General features: G+C 36.0%; 2 protein-coding genes across 2 annotated transcripts; one reads left to right on the top strand and one right to left on the bottom strand.

Moving 5' to 3' along the window:
- Positions 1-5113: 5113 nt before the first annotated feature.
- Positions 5114-6943, top strand: LOC123870037. The gene is made up of 2 exons (XM_045913197.1): positions 5114-5255; positions 6211-6943. Exons 1-2 carry the CDS (start codon positions 5114-5116, stop codon positions 6792-6794), a joined length of 726 nt encoding a protein of 241 aa, XP_045769153.1. The 3' UTR covers positions 6795-6943.
- On the bottom strand, positions 5242-7292 carry LOC123870036 (protein ALP1-like). The gene is made up of 2 exons (XM_045913196.1): positions 6881-7292; positions 5242-6167 (listed from the first exon to the last, which is right to left on the bottom strand). Exons 1-2 carry the CDS (start codon positions 7165-7167, stop codon positions 5285-5287), a joined length of 1170 nt encoding a protein of 389 aa, XP_045769152.1. The 5' UTR covers positions 7168-7292; the 3' UTR covers positions 5242-5284.
- Between the last annotated feature and the right edge of the window lie 11047 nt (positions 7293-18339).

The raw sequence follows: 18339 nt of genomic DNA, 5'->3' as shown, positions 1-18339 counted from the left end.
AATCGGTTAAACAGCAGATCGGTCGTAAAAAGCTGGCAGACAAACACACTTTCGGATTTATACTATTAGTATGGATTATTTAAACATCGTATTTCGCAGAACATTTCTTTGGCGAGTGGTTTTCCCACTCCCCACAATTTAAGAAAACGCTGACAAATGCCTCCAATATAGTCTCGTATATTCCACATTTGAAACCGCGACATACCCGTCCAATATTTATGTGCTCGTAAAATTTGAACATGCTCTGTATGCCCACAAAATGGACAGCAGACGTTTGTATCCTTCGATCAAAAGGAATTGAATAATAAAACCTGAGCATCTTTTCGGCCCCTGCGTTATTCTGGTTATCATTAACATTATTATGTGTATTTTATGTACCTACGTAACGCTTTTAAACTTTCTGTTTATAGTTTTAGATGTAAAAACGTCACTTTCTGTGACTCTACTATTGTGTTTTCATTTTAATACGTTATTTCTCTTTAGAACGTGTTTGTTGAATATGAATAGGCATAAAATGGGTTTTTATTGAAGTAACTAGAATAACTTTTACTAGCTTTGTATAAAATTCATATCTGTCAGTAGATATGGCTTATTTATTTATCACTGTTAGTAAAATGAAGTTTAAAATACCGGTATAAAATATATTATAAAAAGATGAAGTTTGTAAGTTAGGTTATAGAAGGTAAACTTCAAAACTACTCATCCGATTTAAAAAAATCTTTCACTGATGCAAAGCTATTTTATCCCTGAGCTGAGTGCTAATAAATTATAATATTAAGTTTCATGAATCGGTTTTTTTTCACAAAAAAAATTAATTGAAATTCGTATACAAAATGAAAAAAAAAAATCTAGGCGATATTTTACGAACGATCATAGCACGAATTGGAGACTCCCGATCAATTCGCTATATTGGCAAAGTTTATTCGCCATTTGACAACTTAATGGGAATTTCAGTGTCGATCGTTCTTAATTAGATAGCGCGGTGCCCCAGGCTGGACAAATATTTTAATTTTAATGCTCTCTACGCCACCCACGAACATTTTGGCAATAGTGCTGGCTATTTGTAAAGTGAAAAATTGTTTTTACGTTCACTAGTCACGATGCTTTGTCTGCTAACACAATAATATACTTAATCACACTAATATTATAAAGGAGAAAGTTTGTATGTGTGTGTGTGTGTGTGTGTGTGTGTGTGTGTGTGTGTGTGTGTGTGTATGTTTGTTACTCCTTCACGCAAAAACTACTGGACAGATTTGGCTGAAATTTAGAATGGAGATAGATTATACCGTGGATTAGCACATAGGCTACTTTTTATTCCGGAAAATCAGAGTTTCCACGGGAATTTTAAAAAACCCACATCCACGCGAACGAAGTCGCGGGCATTAGCTAGTAAAATAATATTTATGTAAAAAATAAGTACAGGCAGACAGATACGTTACATAATAAGACTTACAACTTGGCCCATAAAACTAGTTCTTTTTTTAAAAACTATATTTTCAGGGGTTTTCTTTAAAAAATAGTTCAAAATCTACTCATCGTTATTATTCTGAAAGACTGCGATCACAAGGCGATCACACCATTGGCTATAATTGATATTTATCACTTAAAATGAGCTTTCCTTATGATAGTAAAAAATCTATATTTCATTATTTAAATAATTACCTAAGTTTATTTGAGTTCGAACAGAAGCATTGCTGAATAAATCTTCAAAACCTAGTATTGGAGAATGATTCACAAATCAATAAATCAGTGATTTTAAACGCAAATGAATTATTTAGATCTGGTTTGAACGAAAATTGTATAAATTAATTAAAATTGCTATTTTAGGTTCGAACTTTGATCTACCTACTACATAAGTAACTATAAACACCGAGACTTTGTAATAGGGCCCAATGGCCCCCTTTGGGTATGAAATGCTAAAAAACATCTAATTGTGCAAATTAATTATGCTTAGTGAAAGTGTCTCAGCATCTCTCCCACAGTTATCATTCAAAGGAAGAAAGTGTAATTTGTCTGTTGAAGTTTATCATACAAAGAAATAATAAATTGGGTGTATTGCGGTTAATTTGCTGTTCTCACATCGTGACTGACATAATTAGTCATACATTAGCACAGATGAATGATACATTAGCAATTATTAAATTAACATATTAAATGATCTTAATTAATTTGTCAAATAAGTACATGTGATAATAAACTTGTTATGTTGATTTCTACTGCCTGTGACTGATTTTTGTCAGGTAGTGACAAATAACCCCTCAATTTATTATATAGATAATAATAATTAATTAAAAGCCGTTTCACACCAAGCACGTACACGTGAGTCGTGACACGCGCGTGGTGACGCGCGTAAATCCGTAGACATAACTGCACGCATTACGTCTACGCGAACGTTTACGCCACACAAGCGGTATGCCATGTCTCATACAGTTACATACATGTCTCATACATTACAACGCAATGGTACGCGCTACGTCAGACGCTTACGCGACACATACGCGGCCTGTGTGACCGGCCCTTGAATGTCTTATAAGTAGTTCTTAAGACATCATTTGTCTGTCTAATAGAGACAATAACAGAAAAAGCACAATATAAATATTATAATTTTGATCTAGATAGACACATGTTATTTGCCCAATTATTATTTTGAAGAAATGGTATGAACCTTCCTTATTCTAAAAGATTTTGAGTTCCGTCATGTCTTTATACAAGAATCAAATAAACATTTATACGTATCCTTGAAAGTAGAATCTTAACCGTTGACGACCGCTGACACCCGTCAGGTCACTCAGACCCCGTGTAAACTGAAACGTGGACGACAGATTATCCGTCGTGGTTAAGTACCGATGTCTTCTCGGTAGGAACAGCATTCCGAACCAGTGGTAGATTATTTTGACGATTCAAAAGCACTTGTAAAAGTTTAATTGAATAAAAATAATTTGAATTTGAATTTGAATTTGTAGCCGCGATAAACGTACTGTCTGTATATAAGTCACTGACGGATTAATTCAACCCTCTCTTCAAATACACGACATCGGTTACAATGATCATGCTTCGTTGTATCACTTACACCTGTGACTTAAAAATAACTCCAAAGAAACCACTCTCGTACCTAATAAAAAAATATTGTGATAGTGTCCAAATTGAAGTTCACAAAATGACACAAATGTTGGTCGCTACACAGTAGTACCTATTTTAAAATAAATTGCCATAATATCTTGTATGATCCATCCATATTCAAATTCAAATTCAAAATATTTTTATTCAATTAGATTTTTACTAGTACTTTTGAATCGTCAAAAGCATCAACCACTGGTTCGGAATGCCTTTCCTACCGAGAAGAACCAGCAAGAAACTCGGCGGTTGCTCATTTCAAAGATTTGATATACAATATAATAATTAAGCCTCAATAGCTCAACGGTTATAGGAGCGAACTAAAATCCGAAAGGTCGCCGTTTCAAACCCCACGCGTTGCACTATTGTCGTACCCACTCCTAGCTCAAGCTTTACGCTTAGTTGGAGGGGAAAGGGGAATGTTACTCATGATTAAAAATGGGTAATATTATGTACATTATAACATATATTGTATAACATTATTGCTGATTATGAATGCGAAAGAGTGTATATGTCTGTCTGTCACAGCCCGTTTGTTTACTCGGTTTTGATGAAATTTGGTAAAGAGGAGCATGCGTCCCGGAAAGGGCATACCTCGGCTAATTCTCATTTCAAATTCCGAAACCTAAATGGTACAGAGACAGCTTACATCCTGGAGAAAAGCATAGGCTACTTTTTGTCCTGCAAAATCAAAGGATTCTTACGAGATTCAAAATCATCACGGACGCAGTCGAGGACATCATGTAGTATTGAATATATTCTTTAACAATAATTGACGACAGCTACTGAACACATCAAGTCACTCCGAGTCCATGTATAATAAAACGTGGACGACAGATTATACGTCAGCCGCTCCGATGTCGCCTCGATAACGTCGCTACACCGCTGACGGGTTAATTCAAGCCTCACTTCCAATAAGTCAAGTACAACGCGAACGGTTATACAAAAGATCGTACTTACCTACTAATTTTTAAACTATAAGGGTTCCTTTTTTCCTTTTGGGGTACGGAACCCTAAAAAAATTATAAGAAAGAAAAAATAAATTCATTCTAAAATTATAAATGCGCAAGTGTCTGTCTGTCAGTTTGTTAGCTTCCGGTGTTTAACGACCCATCTGTTTAACAGTTTTGACCGTACTGAGCTATCTTGCATCCCAGGGAAAGACATAGGGTACTCTTCCTTTCTGAAAATTAAATCCCATGAGTTTTTTTTAAACTTAATCTACGTGAATAAAGTCGCGTGAATCGTCTAGTTAGTAGGTAATACTTTGTTTGATTAAGAAAAAAAAAACAGGTAGGTATATTGTGTGAACATGATTAAAATTTCATCAAATGGAAAAATGTAATCAGCATTTTCAAATAAATTCAAACAGAACTTTTTATTTTCGTAATACATTATAGTTGCGTTACTTGCAGTCTTAGCCTAGTAGTTAAGACGTTGGTTTCCCATTCGAAAGTCCAGGGTTCGATCCTTGCTTCAACGCTGAAGGAAAATATCGTGAAAAAAACTGCATATCTGAGTTCTCCACAATCTTCTCAAAGGTGTACGTGGAGAAGCGTGGGTTGATGATGATAATAATAGCAGTACCGCAAACTTGTTACCAATAAATCAGCTAATCTTCATAAAATTAACTGTCAGGTAAAAGCAACAGGCATTCATAAATAATTGCACAATCTTATAGGCGTTGTCCACACTGCCAGCCTAACGCGGTTGCGATGACGGGCGCGAATTATCTAACATACGAAACCGCCGTTTGCGTCCATAGTGTAGAGACTAAGGCGGGCGCCTAGCGCGACGGGCTTGAGCGAGATAGCGCGCGTTGTTTTCAAACGTTCTTTTCCCCGCGTTATGGCCACACTACGGGCCTAATCAGCAAGCGATCTAAAGCGCGGGTAGCGGGGGTATCAAACCAGTTCAGTCTTGTCGCTCGGCGTCTGCGCGTGTGCATAACTACATTTCAAACATATTACATATATATTCAAATATATTTACATTTTAAATGGCGGTAAACACAGAACTATTTATAAGTGTGATTCAAGCTAAAACACCTATATGGCAAAGTAAGCATCCACACCACAGTAATCGCACAGTAATAAGAAAGTTATGGAACGAAATAAAAGAACAATTTCCTGGAAGTGAAGGTAAATTTAATATACTTATACCTAAATAATTACAATCTTTGATATTGTTCCCAGAAATAGTTTGTGAATTTTATACGAACATTTTTGGCTCTTCGTGATGGATTATTATTATTTACTCCGAGGTTTCTGTGATGATTTTCATATATTGGTGGGTTAGATAGCACACTTTGGACATCCAGATCACAATCACTGTTAAAATCCATGATGACATTATGCAGTATGCACGCAGCTTTTATTATAGACAAGGCATTCTTTCTGTTAGTTTCGATAGGTTTCAGTAGTATTCTCCATTTACATGTTAAAATACCAAATGCGCATTCGATTGTTTGCCTAGCTGTAGATAATCTGATGTTAAAACATTTTCTCTCATTATTGAGTACCCTCTCGGGATAAGGACGCATTAAATAATGTTTTAACGGATATGCTTCATCACCCACTAGGACGTAGGGTGCAATGACGTCAGAATTTGAAAGTCTCTCTGGCATAGGAATTTTGTATTTTTTTTTTTCTATAAGCTTATACAGTGTTGATGCAATAAAAGTACCACCATCACTTTGCTTGCCTCGACCGCCTACTTCGATTGCAACAAATTTCCTTTTTGCATCAGCCACAGCTTGCATGACGATGCTATTTCTTTTTTTATAGCACCAATGTGCTGAACCTGATTTTGGTGGTTTTTTTATTTCGCAATGTTTCCCATCAATTGCTCCAATGCAGTGTGGGAAGTTCCAGGTGGCTTCAAAATCTTCGGCGATAGTTTTCAGACGTTGTTCTGTTGGTATCGGCATATGTAGAGGAACTAACTCAGTCCATAAAACACGGCAAGTTTCGTGAACGATGGACGCAATGGTGCTTTTTCCCATGCGAAAACTATAAGCCAATGCTCTAAACCCTGTTCCTGTTGACAAAAACCTGAAAGAAAACAGTAGATAAAAATATAAAGTTATTGTTACAGAAAAACAATTGCGTAAGAAGTGGAAGAATCTGCGTGATCAGTATAGAAAAGAAAAAAAAAAATTCCCTACACCGCGCTCTGGTGACGGTGGCGACGAAATAGAGAGTACGTGGCCATACTTTCAACTTATGCAATTTATAAACGATGACATTACCCCAGAAGTCATGACGGGAAATCTAAATGACAGTGATTCAGAATCCCTCAACGAGCAACATAACACCGCTGAAGTATTGAGTCCGGGTACTTCAACCTGCAGTAGTCACACAACCGCATCAAAACGTAAGAAAACTACATCCGATTATAGGGGTGAGCTTATAGAATTAGAAAGAAAAAAAATTTCATTAATTGAACAGAAAATGGCGTCAAATAGTGACCAATCGGAGAAATGTGACGATTTTCATTTTTTTATGAGTCTCCTGCCACAAATGAAACAATTTAATGAATTACAAAAGTTACGCATTCGAAATAAAATTACCCAAGTCATAATAGACGAAGCAGAAAGGATGCAGTTTTCCCATCGTCAAAGTTACGTGGACAATGATAATTATGGAGGATACTCTTCTGGCAACTACGCTAATTATTAATTTTTTTTTGTGATTACATAACTTTTCTTAACTACTTGATTATTTACATAAATACTACTTATTAAAAAATCTCGTTTTATTCTTACCTTAGAGTTAAAAACAATTTCTCCGCAGGACTAATACTTTTGCGAAAGTTTGTATCTTCTTTCGTGATTTTAGGTGCTATTTTACTCAAGATGTAGTCAAATGTTGAGATTGACATTCGAGTGTACTCGAAGAATTTTGTGGGGTACAATCTCAATTTTTCGAACAAATTAAAAAATTCCCCATTTAATTCTCTGTTTTTATTTATTTCGTGTACACCATCTCTTGTGTTCAATACTTCCCATCTCAAGATCGGACTCTCTAGTAAAAATACCAAATCCTCGTCCATGGTTTGCAACACCTGAAATACGTCTGATCGCTACAACAGCTCGCACGTCACTGTGGCCACCGCAACGCCCCCGCCGTCGCACCCGCCACAGGCCCTAGTCACCGCGCATTCACTGTGGACGCACACTTAGGTCGTTATTGCTTGTAAACGGAAAGAATCGTCATTAAATTATACCAAAACGATCTCCTCAATTTGAAGGCCCATGTTAACTGGTAGGGGTTCCAGAATTAATTGCATCTCCAGGACGGATATGTTTTAAAACCTTACTTCTTGTTATCGCAAATTTTACAGTTGGCTAAGTACTTATATCAATAATTAGGATTTCTACTCTGAACAGGTCAAATCAAAGCCAAAAATCTGTGAAGGATACATTTATTTACTGTAGTGTAAGAGGTCTACCGAGAAAAAGGTGGCAATAAACCAATGTTAGTCACCACGGGATAAAAAAATCAAAATATAACGTTTCAAAATAAACTATGTAAACAAAAAAGAGTGACATGATATTTTTGGAACGTACTTATTTGAAAAATTAATTACCGTTTCCAATTAAACAAAGAAATGTAGATATTTGGAGCAGTTTCTTATGGTAATTAACATAAGTGCCTACTACAAAAAAGATGCGCCGTAAACACTTTTTAATGACAAGTAATTAAAACTCAGTATCATGCACTCATCAGGTAAGAAAAATGCCATTTCGAACATGGCTTAACTCATCTAATCACCTCTTCACTACCGGCGTATCCTTACAGACTAATGAGACAGCGTGGCAGATAACAACATCCTTAAGTGGGAGAGGAAGACACCACAAAAATCTTTTACAAGATAAATAACTTTGAATAAAAAAAACAATGTCTTCTGAATATTCATAGCGGACAGTTTTAATGATTGATGAATGCTATTTTCAGAACATTAAATCTATGGAAGCAAGACGTTTTCTGGAGAGTATGTGTAGGGTAAGCTGCGAATAGCCTAGTGGTTAGAACGCCCGTCTCCAGATCGGAGGTCGGGGGTTCGATCCCAGGCACACACTGTTAACTTTTCGGAGTTATGTGCGTTTTAAATAATGGCTCCACGTGGACAGTCGCAGGACTTGCGGGCGTCATTGAATTAATGAATAAATGAATATACCTACTGTTATTGTACACCACAAAATATTGTAGAAAAACACACACAAAGCAAGCCATTCTCATTAGTTATAAATAATTAGGAAAATGCTAAATAAATATAATTCAATACAAGTAGATTAATGCATCATCAGTCATCACAGCAAAATAACGGTGAAGTAAAAATACCAAAGTTAAATAAAGGAATAAAATAAGAAAAAAAACAACAGACAATCAAAACGCACAGGCAGTGACCAATCCAAAACCGGTTATGCAAAATCAATTGCCACTCGACGAAATTTTTGTTCAACAATAACTCAATACAGGAAATGTTATCTTAAACAATGTCTCTTTGAATGAAACCATCAAAGCATGCTTAGTGCCTAACGGTAGAACAATTTCCTCGCAAACGGTAGCTGTCATGGGTGTCTTTCCACTCTGTTTGAACTTCAACTAGCATTAAGCTTGGGTAGGTACCTACCAGTTATTAGTTTTAGCAGATTAATATCGTGTTGATTGTATTGATAAATTTTACTAAAATAAACATCACTTGCTTTAACGGTAAAGAATTATTGAGATGACAACATCGCGGGTATCATTTTATTTGCTACAGAAATGACTTGCATGCATCTCTGACTGGGATATGGGCTAAGATTTATCCAGACAAATCAAAGAGTTTAAGGATTTTTAGGATTCCGTACTTCAAAAGGAAAACGAAACCCTTATAAGATCACTATTTGTATGTCTATCTGTCTGTCCGTCTATCCGTCTGTCGTGTATGTCAAAAAAACCTAGAGAGTACTTCCCGTTGACCTAGAATCATGAAATTTGGTACTGTCTTATAGCACAAGTAAAGGGGAAAAAATGCAAAATGTAGTAAAAAATACTCAAGTACGGAATCCTTAGTGCACGAGTCTGACTCGCACTTGGCCGGTTTTTAAAAACCTAAATCCTCGCAGACGAGGTTCAGAATCTACTTATGTGCTTCAGACGTCATCAAATATAGTAATTTAACAAAATGACTATGAAAGTGTATGGCGTATAGTAACAGCTCACAATCCATGGTTTCTATATCATAGATTTTACACGCACATCCCGTTGGCTTCCCGCGAGATTCCTCCTCGTTCTCAGTGGTACAATTCACACCTAATTGTTCTCGAGACTCGCAACGAATCGGCTTGTCACGGAAGTGACGCGGTTGACTCATAATCGTGACTATGGTCGTGACAGAACGGCCTGGCTATTTCCTCAGTCACGTAGATTATTGATTTAGTGACCATTGTGACTTCTAAATCCTTGCTTTTTGTGAACAGGTTTTGCGATAATACAATAGAATAACTATTCTAACTTCAGCTACGTATTTATTATAGAACATTATATGCTTGGAGAAGAGAAAAATACAAAATCTTCCAATTTAGTAGAATCAATTAGCGCAACTAAGGATTGTCTTAATATACTCCATGACCTTACTTAAATACACAGCTGTTCAAAGTTCAAAACAAAAATTCGTAACAGCTTTTATTTTCGTTCACTTCATAAAAAGCCGAAAAAAGCAGGCACAGGAGACACTTATGAGCGCAATAAATTCGATTAAAGAAGATTAAAAGGCAGGAAACTCACATCTATAGCGCGGAAATTAAGCCGAAAATCGCATAAAAAATTTGACAGTCAACGTGCGTGCCAATCCTCTTTATAGGTGCGTACTCCAATAAATTGGCTACAAGGCCGTAACTTGCTGTACAAAGTACGGCGAGAGAGATTCATCGAATAATTGTACTGCCAATATCTTACGCGGAATGCCCTTTATTTTTACCGGAGCAATGCGAAGTAGCCGAAGGCATTTTAATGTAATGGTTGGACACATTACCGCACTTAATTTTGCCCTAATGTGTATCCGAGAATAAGAATCTCGTCTTTGGCTTGCTCCGTTTTTCCCTCGGATATCTGAATCGTCGATGAGCCAGATAAAGCGGGTGTCCTTTAAATATGCAAAGCGCAAACTTTGTGGTGCACTCTTCCGACAGGATACTGAATAATTTTACACGCTCTTAAGGCTTGCGTGTCCTGTTAATTTAAAAGCCTTACATTGACACAGTTAAAAGGGTAGTTAATTATGCATTGAATGAAAAGAGTCATTCCCATCGACAAAAAACAGCAAATAAGGCAATTGTCCCACCGACGACGTGGTACTATCGATTGCTTTTCGCTCAACCATCGTACAATCGATGATTCCGCCTCAATATAAGAGATCTTAAATTTGATTTAAACATTGATTAACTATATTATTATAAGTGATCGCTGACTGACACTGCCGATGAGACTCGTAGCTTGTCGCAGCGGCTATCAAAGAAAAACTCGCACTTTTGGCGGTCAAACATTCACAGTTTTCTCGCACGCAATGATTACCGATAACTCGACCCTTGCACTCTCACACTCCGTCATAGCCCAGTTACAAAACTACCAACTTTCACGTTTCTCGCTAATCGTTGACAGTCGGAAAACTGCCTAATGCTGGAGACTTCTTACTTTGAGCTGGCGACTTCTTTCTCGGAGCTAGAGACCTTTGACAACATTACCAAAATCTGTCTGAATTTATATATATTTATTAGGGGTAATGACTACTGACAGAGATTGGTCTGTCAGTATTCAGCCATTGCATACCTATTTAATATATATAATTTTTGTACTGCTATTCCACCTTTCCTGATATACTAAGATGAAATTTCAGTACCTTACACCAGCAGTCCAAGCTTTGCTATGCAAAAAATCGCGGGAAAGCGTTGTCAGACTGACAGTTGGATTTTCATAATCTGTAAGAAGGTGGTTGTTCTATCTACTTTGCTTTTAAAAGTTAGAATCTTATAAAATTAATTGAAACCATAACAGTTTCACTGTAAATAAATCTAAAAACACTATTTATGTCAGTGGAATCAGCGGAATTAAGTTTCATTGCAGTATTCTTAAACGTCCACATAAAACACTTCTTATCTCACGCCGATAAATACTGTAACTGACTTTAATATTAAAGATTAAACAATTTAAATTCGAAATGGCGGAGTTATCCACGCTAGCAAGAGCACTAGTGGATAATTTTCAGGAAGTGTTTTTGTAAAAAACATAATTAAATAGCATTTCTACGTTCTACAGTCATTTTAACCTGAGAAGTGAATTCTAGTTATGCCATTCTAGTTGTAGTATGTTGTAGTTCTAGTTATTGTTCTAGATGTTGTAGTATGTAGTTCTAGTTATGATATTCTAGTTATTTCTATTGCCTGAAGGTATATTCAAGATTTTAATTTTAAGTTCAGTTTGTTTTGGCAGATATTTGGAGTGACTTGTTAGACTGCTATACAATATTCACCATTAAGATGCTGTTTTTCAGTTTCCTTATTTATCTCGTTTTAAAAACTGTGTAAAGATTTACTGGTTTGTAAGATTACAAACTAAATACGTGATTGTCACACTTCAGTAAGTTAGAGATATATGTTGTTATAGGTACGTATTACGAATTTTGAGTTTGATTCAAGTACCTCTTTAAAATTTCCCACCAGCTCCTGGGCCATTCTGTCTGGGCGATAGCCAATAAAATCTATGGGATCACTAGATAATGAACAAGGATATACGACCATCTGCGACGGAGCTCCTGTCTTTGTCAAGCCAGTGTGTTGGCAACACCGGGCCGACATAATTTAGCACCATACCCGTTGATATGGAATACCAAAGATACGCCGTAATCTTCCTATAAATGACGCTTAGATGTGTCCATATTTTCCAGTAAAATAACACTCTTTTTCCTTTCAATTTACAAATTGCTATTTGTTGACCAAATTATTATGTTTCCCTCGCAAGACACAGACATAGACAAAGTCCTCCGATAGATGAATCAAACAATAATGTAGTCAAATGTATGCGTGTCAAGTGAAATATGCTGCAGTAGGTATAGTAGTCCACAGAATAAGGGTACATTTTTGTTTAGTATCTGAAAATGTTAAGCCAATGTGCTAATTCTGTTGTACACAATCTTGAAACTAAACTAAAAGTACTGGTCTAAATATATTGCTATCTATCCCTTTCATAATTCTCCGTGCAGAAAAGGATAGCATTATATAGTCTTATCAATTTAGTTTCGCTGTGTACTAGTTACGTTGTTATAATATGGACTACAAGATGATGATGATTGGGTTTTTAAAAATCCCGTGGGACTCCTTGCTTTACTGTGATAAAGAGTAGCCTATGTCTGTCCCCGGGATGTGAGCTAACTCGGTAAAAAATTTCATATAAATCGGTTTAGTGGATGGGTTTTGAGAATTCTGTGGGAACTCTTTGTTTTTCCGGGATAAAAAGTAGCCTATGTCCGTCCCGAAAATGTAAGCTAAATCTGTTAAACTGTTGGGCCGTGAAAAGCTAGCAGACAGACAGACAGACAGACACACTTTCGCATTTATATAGTAATAATTAGTATGGATATTCAACACAATTTACTTTAGTTACAGTTTTGTACAGATTCGAGAGACACTCAGCAATCTTGGCGGACTCTTTTCTTGCAAAATTGTAAGTATAATCTTGGCTTATGCATATCAATTGCCTTATGCCGAAGCGGACATTTTTCCAAAGACAATACAAGTCTCTCGCCGATGGAATATTCAGAGTGCTTCAAGAATTCTTATTCTCGCGCCCGCTAATGAATAGCTATTCTTTGGGCATTTTAACTATGGCCGACGGAATGGCATTTGTGTGTACAGGTTTCTTAAAAGGTCCCCCGATATGCGTCGGACCCTTTCCGCTTCGCTTAATTTATGGCCACACATCTTTTTAGTTTGTTTACATTAATTATTAACCGCATTAAGATTTCGCTCGTCGTGCTTCGAGAGGTTCGCCTCCTCTTGTTTTATTAACCAATTTTTAAGGGAGGGAAATTCTCAAGTTTACTGTAGGTATGTATACCTATTATACGCGCAGGTCCAGATGGCAATCGAGGTGTGGACGTCCCGCACACGGGTAACCCGGGATTGCGGGTGTACGGAGCGTACCCCGCCTCATACCCCGATTGCCATCTCGACCTGTCGCATACTCGTAGGTCTTTCTTCAATTTATTAAATGTATTGCTATTCTTTTCATAATGCTCCCTGTGGAAAAGGATGGCACAAGATTTAAACTTGTCAATTTAGTATATTTTATGTACCTACGACAGAATTAGCCACATTACCGTACCAATTTGAACCATATTTCCTCGTAAAGTATGTGGTGAAGTTTCTCAAAATAATATGTGTCGGTCCCTTTCCGGTTGGTTTAATGTATATCAAATCTTTTTAGTTTGTTTACATTAATTAACCGCATTAAGATTTATTTCATCAAGTTTCGAAAGTTTAGCTTATTTTTATTTTGTTAAGCAACTTCAAGAGATTTACTATAATCCTGTGTACAATTTATGTAATAATTCAGTCAAAACTCAAAACTATACTACCAATATAAATTGCAGACTATTTCCTCATCTCTACAGATCACTTTTCACCAAGAAAATAATTTTCCCATTTATTATTAAAATCATTGAATCGTTTTATAACAGATTTGGTTCATTACTTCAAAGAAATCAGCAAAATTGCTGGAGTATCTTATTATATCCCAATTAACCTTTTTCATGATCGATTTTATTTTTCTAGTTCAAATTATCAATATTTCTAATAAGAAAACAATCGAAATAGCACGGTAATAAGTTAAACATACGAGTATCTCTATTAGATACGCTTGTCTTTCACGGTAGGTTAGAAGTATATTTTTTGTTTTGGATGCGAACGAAAAAACCGTATTCATCTTACTGTTGTCAAGCAATCAATTAAATTTTGATCGCATTAATTTGAATAGATAAATGGTATCGTCTTCATTTATCATGATTTACGATGCTTACGTATTTTTTATTCATTAATTATAAAATTACTAAATGAGGTAGGTATTTCATCCGCGTAAGTTTCGGATGTTCAAAAATCCCGTGGGAACTCTTTTCTTTTACGGGATAAAAAGTAGCTATATCCGTATCCGAGATAAAAAGCTATTTCTGTACCAAATAGATGTTGCCTGCGTTTTTATCAGCGTGGAATTATATTTTTTAAACATCCCGTGGATACTTTTTGATTTTCAGGGACAAAAAGTTACAGGTTGTCTGACCACCGACAATTAGTGAGAAATGAGTTGAACTCAAAACGAGTACGAGTTGGCGAGCAAGAATTGAGTGTGTAGTTGAGATAGTTTTGTGACTGGACTATAAGACCCATCACGCATGGTAGAGTAGTCGCTCGCGCGACTTTGTCGACGGCGACCGTTAGAATCTATGCCTAATTTATACACACGCAGTCGCCGCAACTTTCTGCGTACAGGTACACGCGACAACTTTCCGAGTTACTGTGTGTATGGTGTATGCGCAGCGAGTTGCTGGGCGATTAGTCGCATTAGAGAAGCGAGCGTAACGCCTATTCAGTGAATATGCGAGTGTGACGAGTGAGTATTTGCCCGTCATACATTAATAATAATTAATCCCTGCGCAAACTGTGCGAATGTTTTATTGGCTAATATGTAGAGCGTCGCTGAGCGAGTTCGATTGTTTATTTTTGAAAAAGAAAATAGTCTACACCTAGTTGTTTCCTCGCCGCGGCGGCGGAGGGACAACAGTCTTACTGTCGTAGTACGTTGTTACAGTAACGCTTCGTGTCTGTCCAGGCCTTTACAATCTCTAGATAGAGTTGAATCACGAATAAGCAAAAAAATGAGCTCTGTCGCCTTTAACGTCAAGTCAAAGTTTTAGTCCGCTCCGACGCGTTTTTTACCACTTTTTAACATTTCAAAGGGCCACGTAACATCCCTGTCACCATGTCCAGAATATATTAATACTAATAGGGGTTTTTCTAGTTTGGTATCGGAAAGTATTCATGTTGAGGTGTCAAGAACTCTGACTGCTCGCTTCCTTTTGCAACTTTAACGTAAACCAACTTACATAAACTTGTTGAAATTGAACATAAAAGATTATCTGCCTGATGATCATACTGTATTCATTGATTCTCAATGTTTGGTCAGGTTTAACAAGATCAGATTATTTGAAATTCCCACGAGATACAGAATAAAGAAGATTAAGGTACTTATATTTTCGCCGAGCAAAGCCGCAGGCGATCGCTAGTCGTTGTCTGTCATATTTAACCGAAAAAAGGCAATTGAATACTAGCTACACGTACCTACACACATAAAAGCCATCAATAAAAAAGTTAATTAATATAACATTTAGTAGCAACCATCTGCCACTTAGTTTTACTATGGGTTTATTGTCATTTAAATATTTTCAGCGTCGAAGGAGCACCACTTTTTGCGTGACTTTTGCTCGATTTGCATGTCAACTGCTTGTCAACGGAATGTAACTTGTGAACTGTAGTAATCGAGAACCACGCGATTCAGTTGCAAAAACTAGCATGTGTGTTTTAGCTCCTTAAACGGTTAAAATAATACTTACCTATATGAAAAAAAAAAATTGTCTTTAACAGAGTAAAATTGTTTTATCCACTTAAACGCACGGAGCTATTACAAAGAGACAACTATTTATGCATATTGAACCTCTCACAAGCATAAATACGATATGTATTTGTTTAACTTATTTTATATATTACTATAGATTAATCACGGGGAATGTTTTGAAACATATTAGTAGGTGTCTCGTATTAATATTATAGTCAAGTAAATTTACTACAAAATAATAAGGGGTAGATATAGCCTCGCCTTTCAAAATTAAAGTAAGTAAAGTAAAATTATGCGAATATTACTTAAATTGCTCTTTTCATCAGAAAAAAAAAACAGTTTTTGTAATATTTCATAATAACAATGAACCATAAACTTCCGAAATCTCTCTTTATACAAAACGATCTCTGGCAAACACGCCGAATGATTTATTTAAGAAATTCACTCAAGATTGGGCCACGGGCGCAGGCCGCTTCATAATCAATTCTTAATAATCTGGAATTTTAAAAACAATACTGTATTTAAAAGCTTTTCTCAGGTTAAACTTTTTACGAAGTCCATAAAATTTTTAATCCAAAAGTATTTTTCGGGTAATTTAATCCGCGGCTTTTATAAACCGACTTTATTTCTTATTTGAATATTTGCTTTCTATTTTTGAAAGCTTTTAATTCGTTTTTTTCCTATGTTGTCTTTCCAGTTCCAAAATGGTTTTTTTAGAGTTAGGATGGAGTTATGTTGGTTTTATAGGTAAGAAACAACCCACATAGGTAACCTACATAACTTTTATATTTTGTAGGTAGTTTTTTTTGATAGGATATACATTTAGGTATTCGAATAGATACCCTTTCAACTTTGTAATTTGACGAATGTTTCACTAATTTTTTTTTTAAATAAAAAGTGTAGAACAATAAGTAATTACAAAATAAAGAGAGATTACTAAAATTGATGAAACATTTAAATAATATGCTGTTAACTTGAGATAGTAAGCAAATAACTAGTATTTAAAATTAAGAAGCGGCGCCACTGTCTCCAAACAAAGTAAGTAAAAGACGCAGCCTAAAGTCAGGAATCCATTAATTTTTCCATCACGTATTTACCTACTCATTTCGTATGCTTCGTAAAAGAGCGGATGCATAACCTTTCCTATCTTGTCGCATTCAGACCCCGTCGGATTAAGCTTATAGGCACACTAGCGACACGCGACTTTCCAGCGACAAGAATTAAATCATCATTTAGTAAACATCACACTATCACACTAATATTATAAAGGCGAAAGTTTGTATGTGTGTATGTGTGTATGTTTGTTACTCCTTCACGCAAAAACTACTGGATGGATTTGGCCGAAATTCTGAATGAAGATAGATAATATCCTGGATTAGCACATAGGCTACTTTTTATCCCGGAAAATCAAAGAGTTCCCACGGGATTTCGAAAAACCTAAATCCACGCGGACGAAGTCGCGGGTATCAGCTAGCAAAATATATAGGGTCCTAATAATATTCATTATCATCATCATCGTCATCCAATAGATGACCACTGCTTCCCTATAAGTCATATGTTATGACTCTTGTAGGGACTTCCACACCCACGTCTTCCATATGGCAAAAAGTCTTGAAACAAAATGTCTCAAGTGTGACTTACGTTATGCATAGCTTAAGTAACAAATAGCCTCTTTAAACCCCATTATTTATAAACGATCCATACAAACTATAGTTTATCAATGAAATAAAAGTTATTTTATATGCTTTGCTAAGAACTTCTATACACAAATAAAATAAACAAACAGAAAGGCAGAAACGAGAAAATAAAATGGATAGGAAATCAAACCAAACAACTATTACAATCTAGAGCAAAACTAATATCAAACCCCAATAAGTCAAAAACCTTAAGAAAGGAAATAACCAAGATAAGTAACGAAATTAAAACACAAATGAGAAAGGACCGTCAGAAATACAGATTAGACTTACTGGAAAAATGCATACAGAGAACTGGGGGCGTCAAAAAATCAACCAAACAACTATTAGAGAAGCAAAACTGGATACCAAATCTGACAAATAAGAACAACAAATGCGAAAAGCGTCGTCCAGAAATCATGTCCATAGCTACTAGCTTTTTCAAGGAACTGTATGAAAGTAAAAATACCACACAAACAACAATCCTAACGGGAGGAGACGAAGTACCAGATATAATCTCTGCAGAAATTAACAAAGCTATAAAAACTCAAAGAAAAGATAAAGCTCCGGGACCAGACGGTATCACCAATGAGTTCCTCGTACTAAATAAACAACACTTAATACCGATTCTCAAATACCTTTTTAATGAAGTAATGAATACCGAAATAATACCTAACCAATGGACAACGTCGACTATAATACTTCTGCACAAAAAAGGAGATAAAAATAACATAAATAATTATAGACCAATCAGCCTATCATCAAATATTTACAAAATCTTCGCTAAGGTCATACTTGGCAGAATAACTAGAACATTAGATGAAAGTCAGTCAAGAGAGCAAGCAGGATTCAGGAGCGGATACTCGACGATGGACCATATATATGTTATCAAACAGTTATTT

This window comes from Maniola jurtina, chromosome 12 (assembly GCF_905333055.1).
Source record: "Maniola jurtina chromosome 12, ilManJurt1.1, whole genome shotgun sequence".
In the NCBI taxonomy this organism is placed as follows: Eukaryota; Metazoa; Arthropoda; class Insecta; order Lepidoptera; family Nymphalidae; genus Maniola; species Maniola jurtina.
Note: the sequence above shows the minus strand (reverse complement) of the source record. Positions and strands in the feature narration are given on the sequence as shown.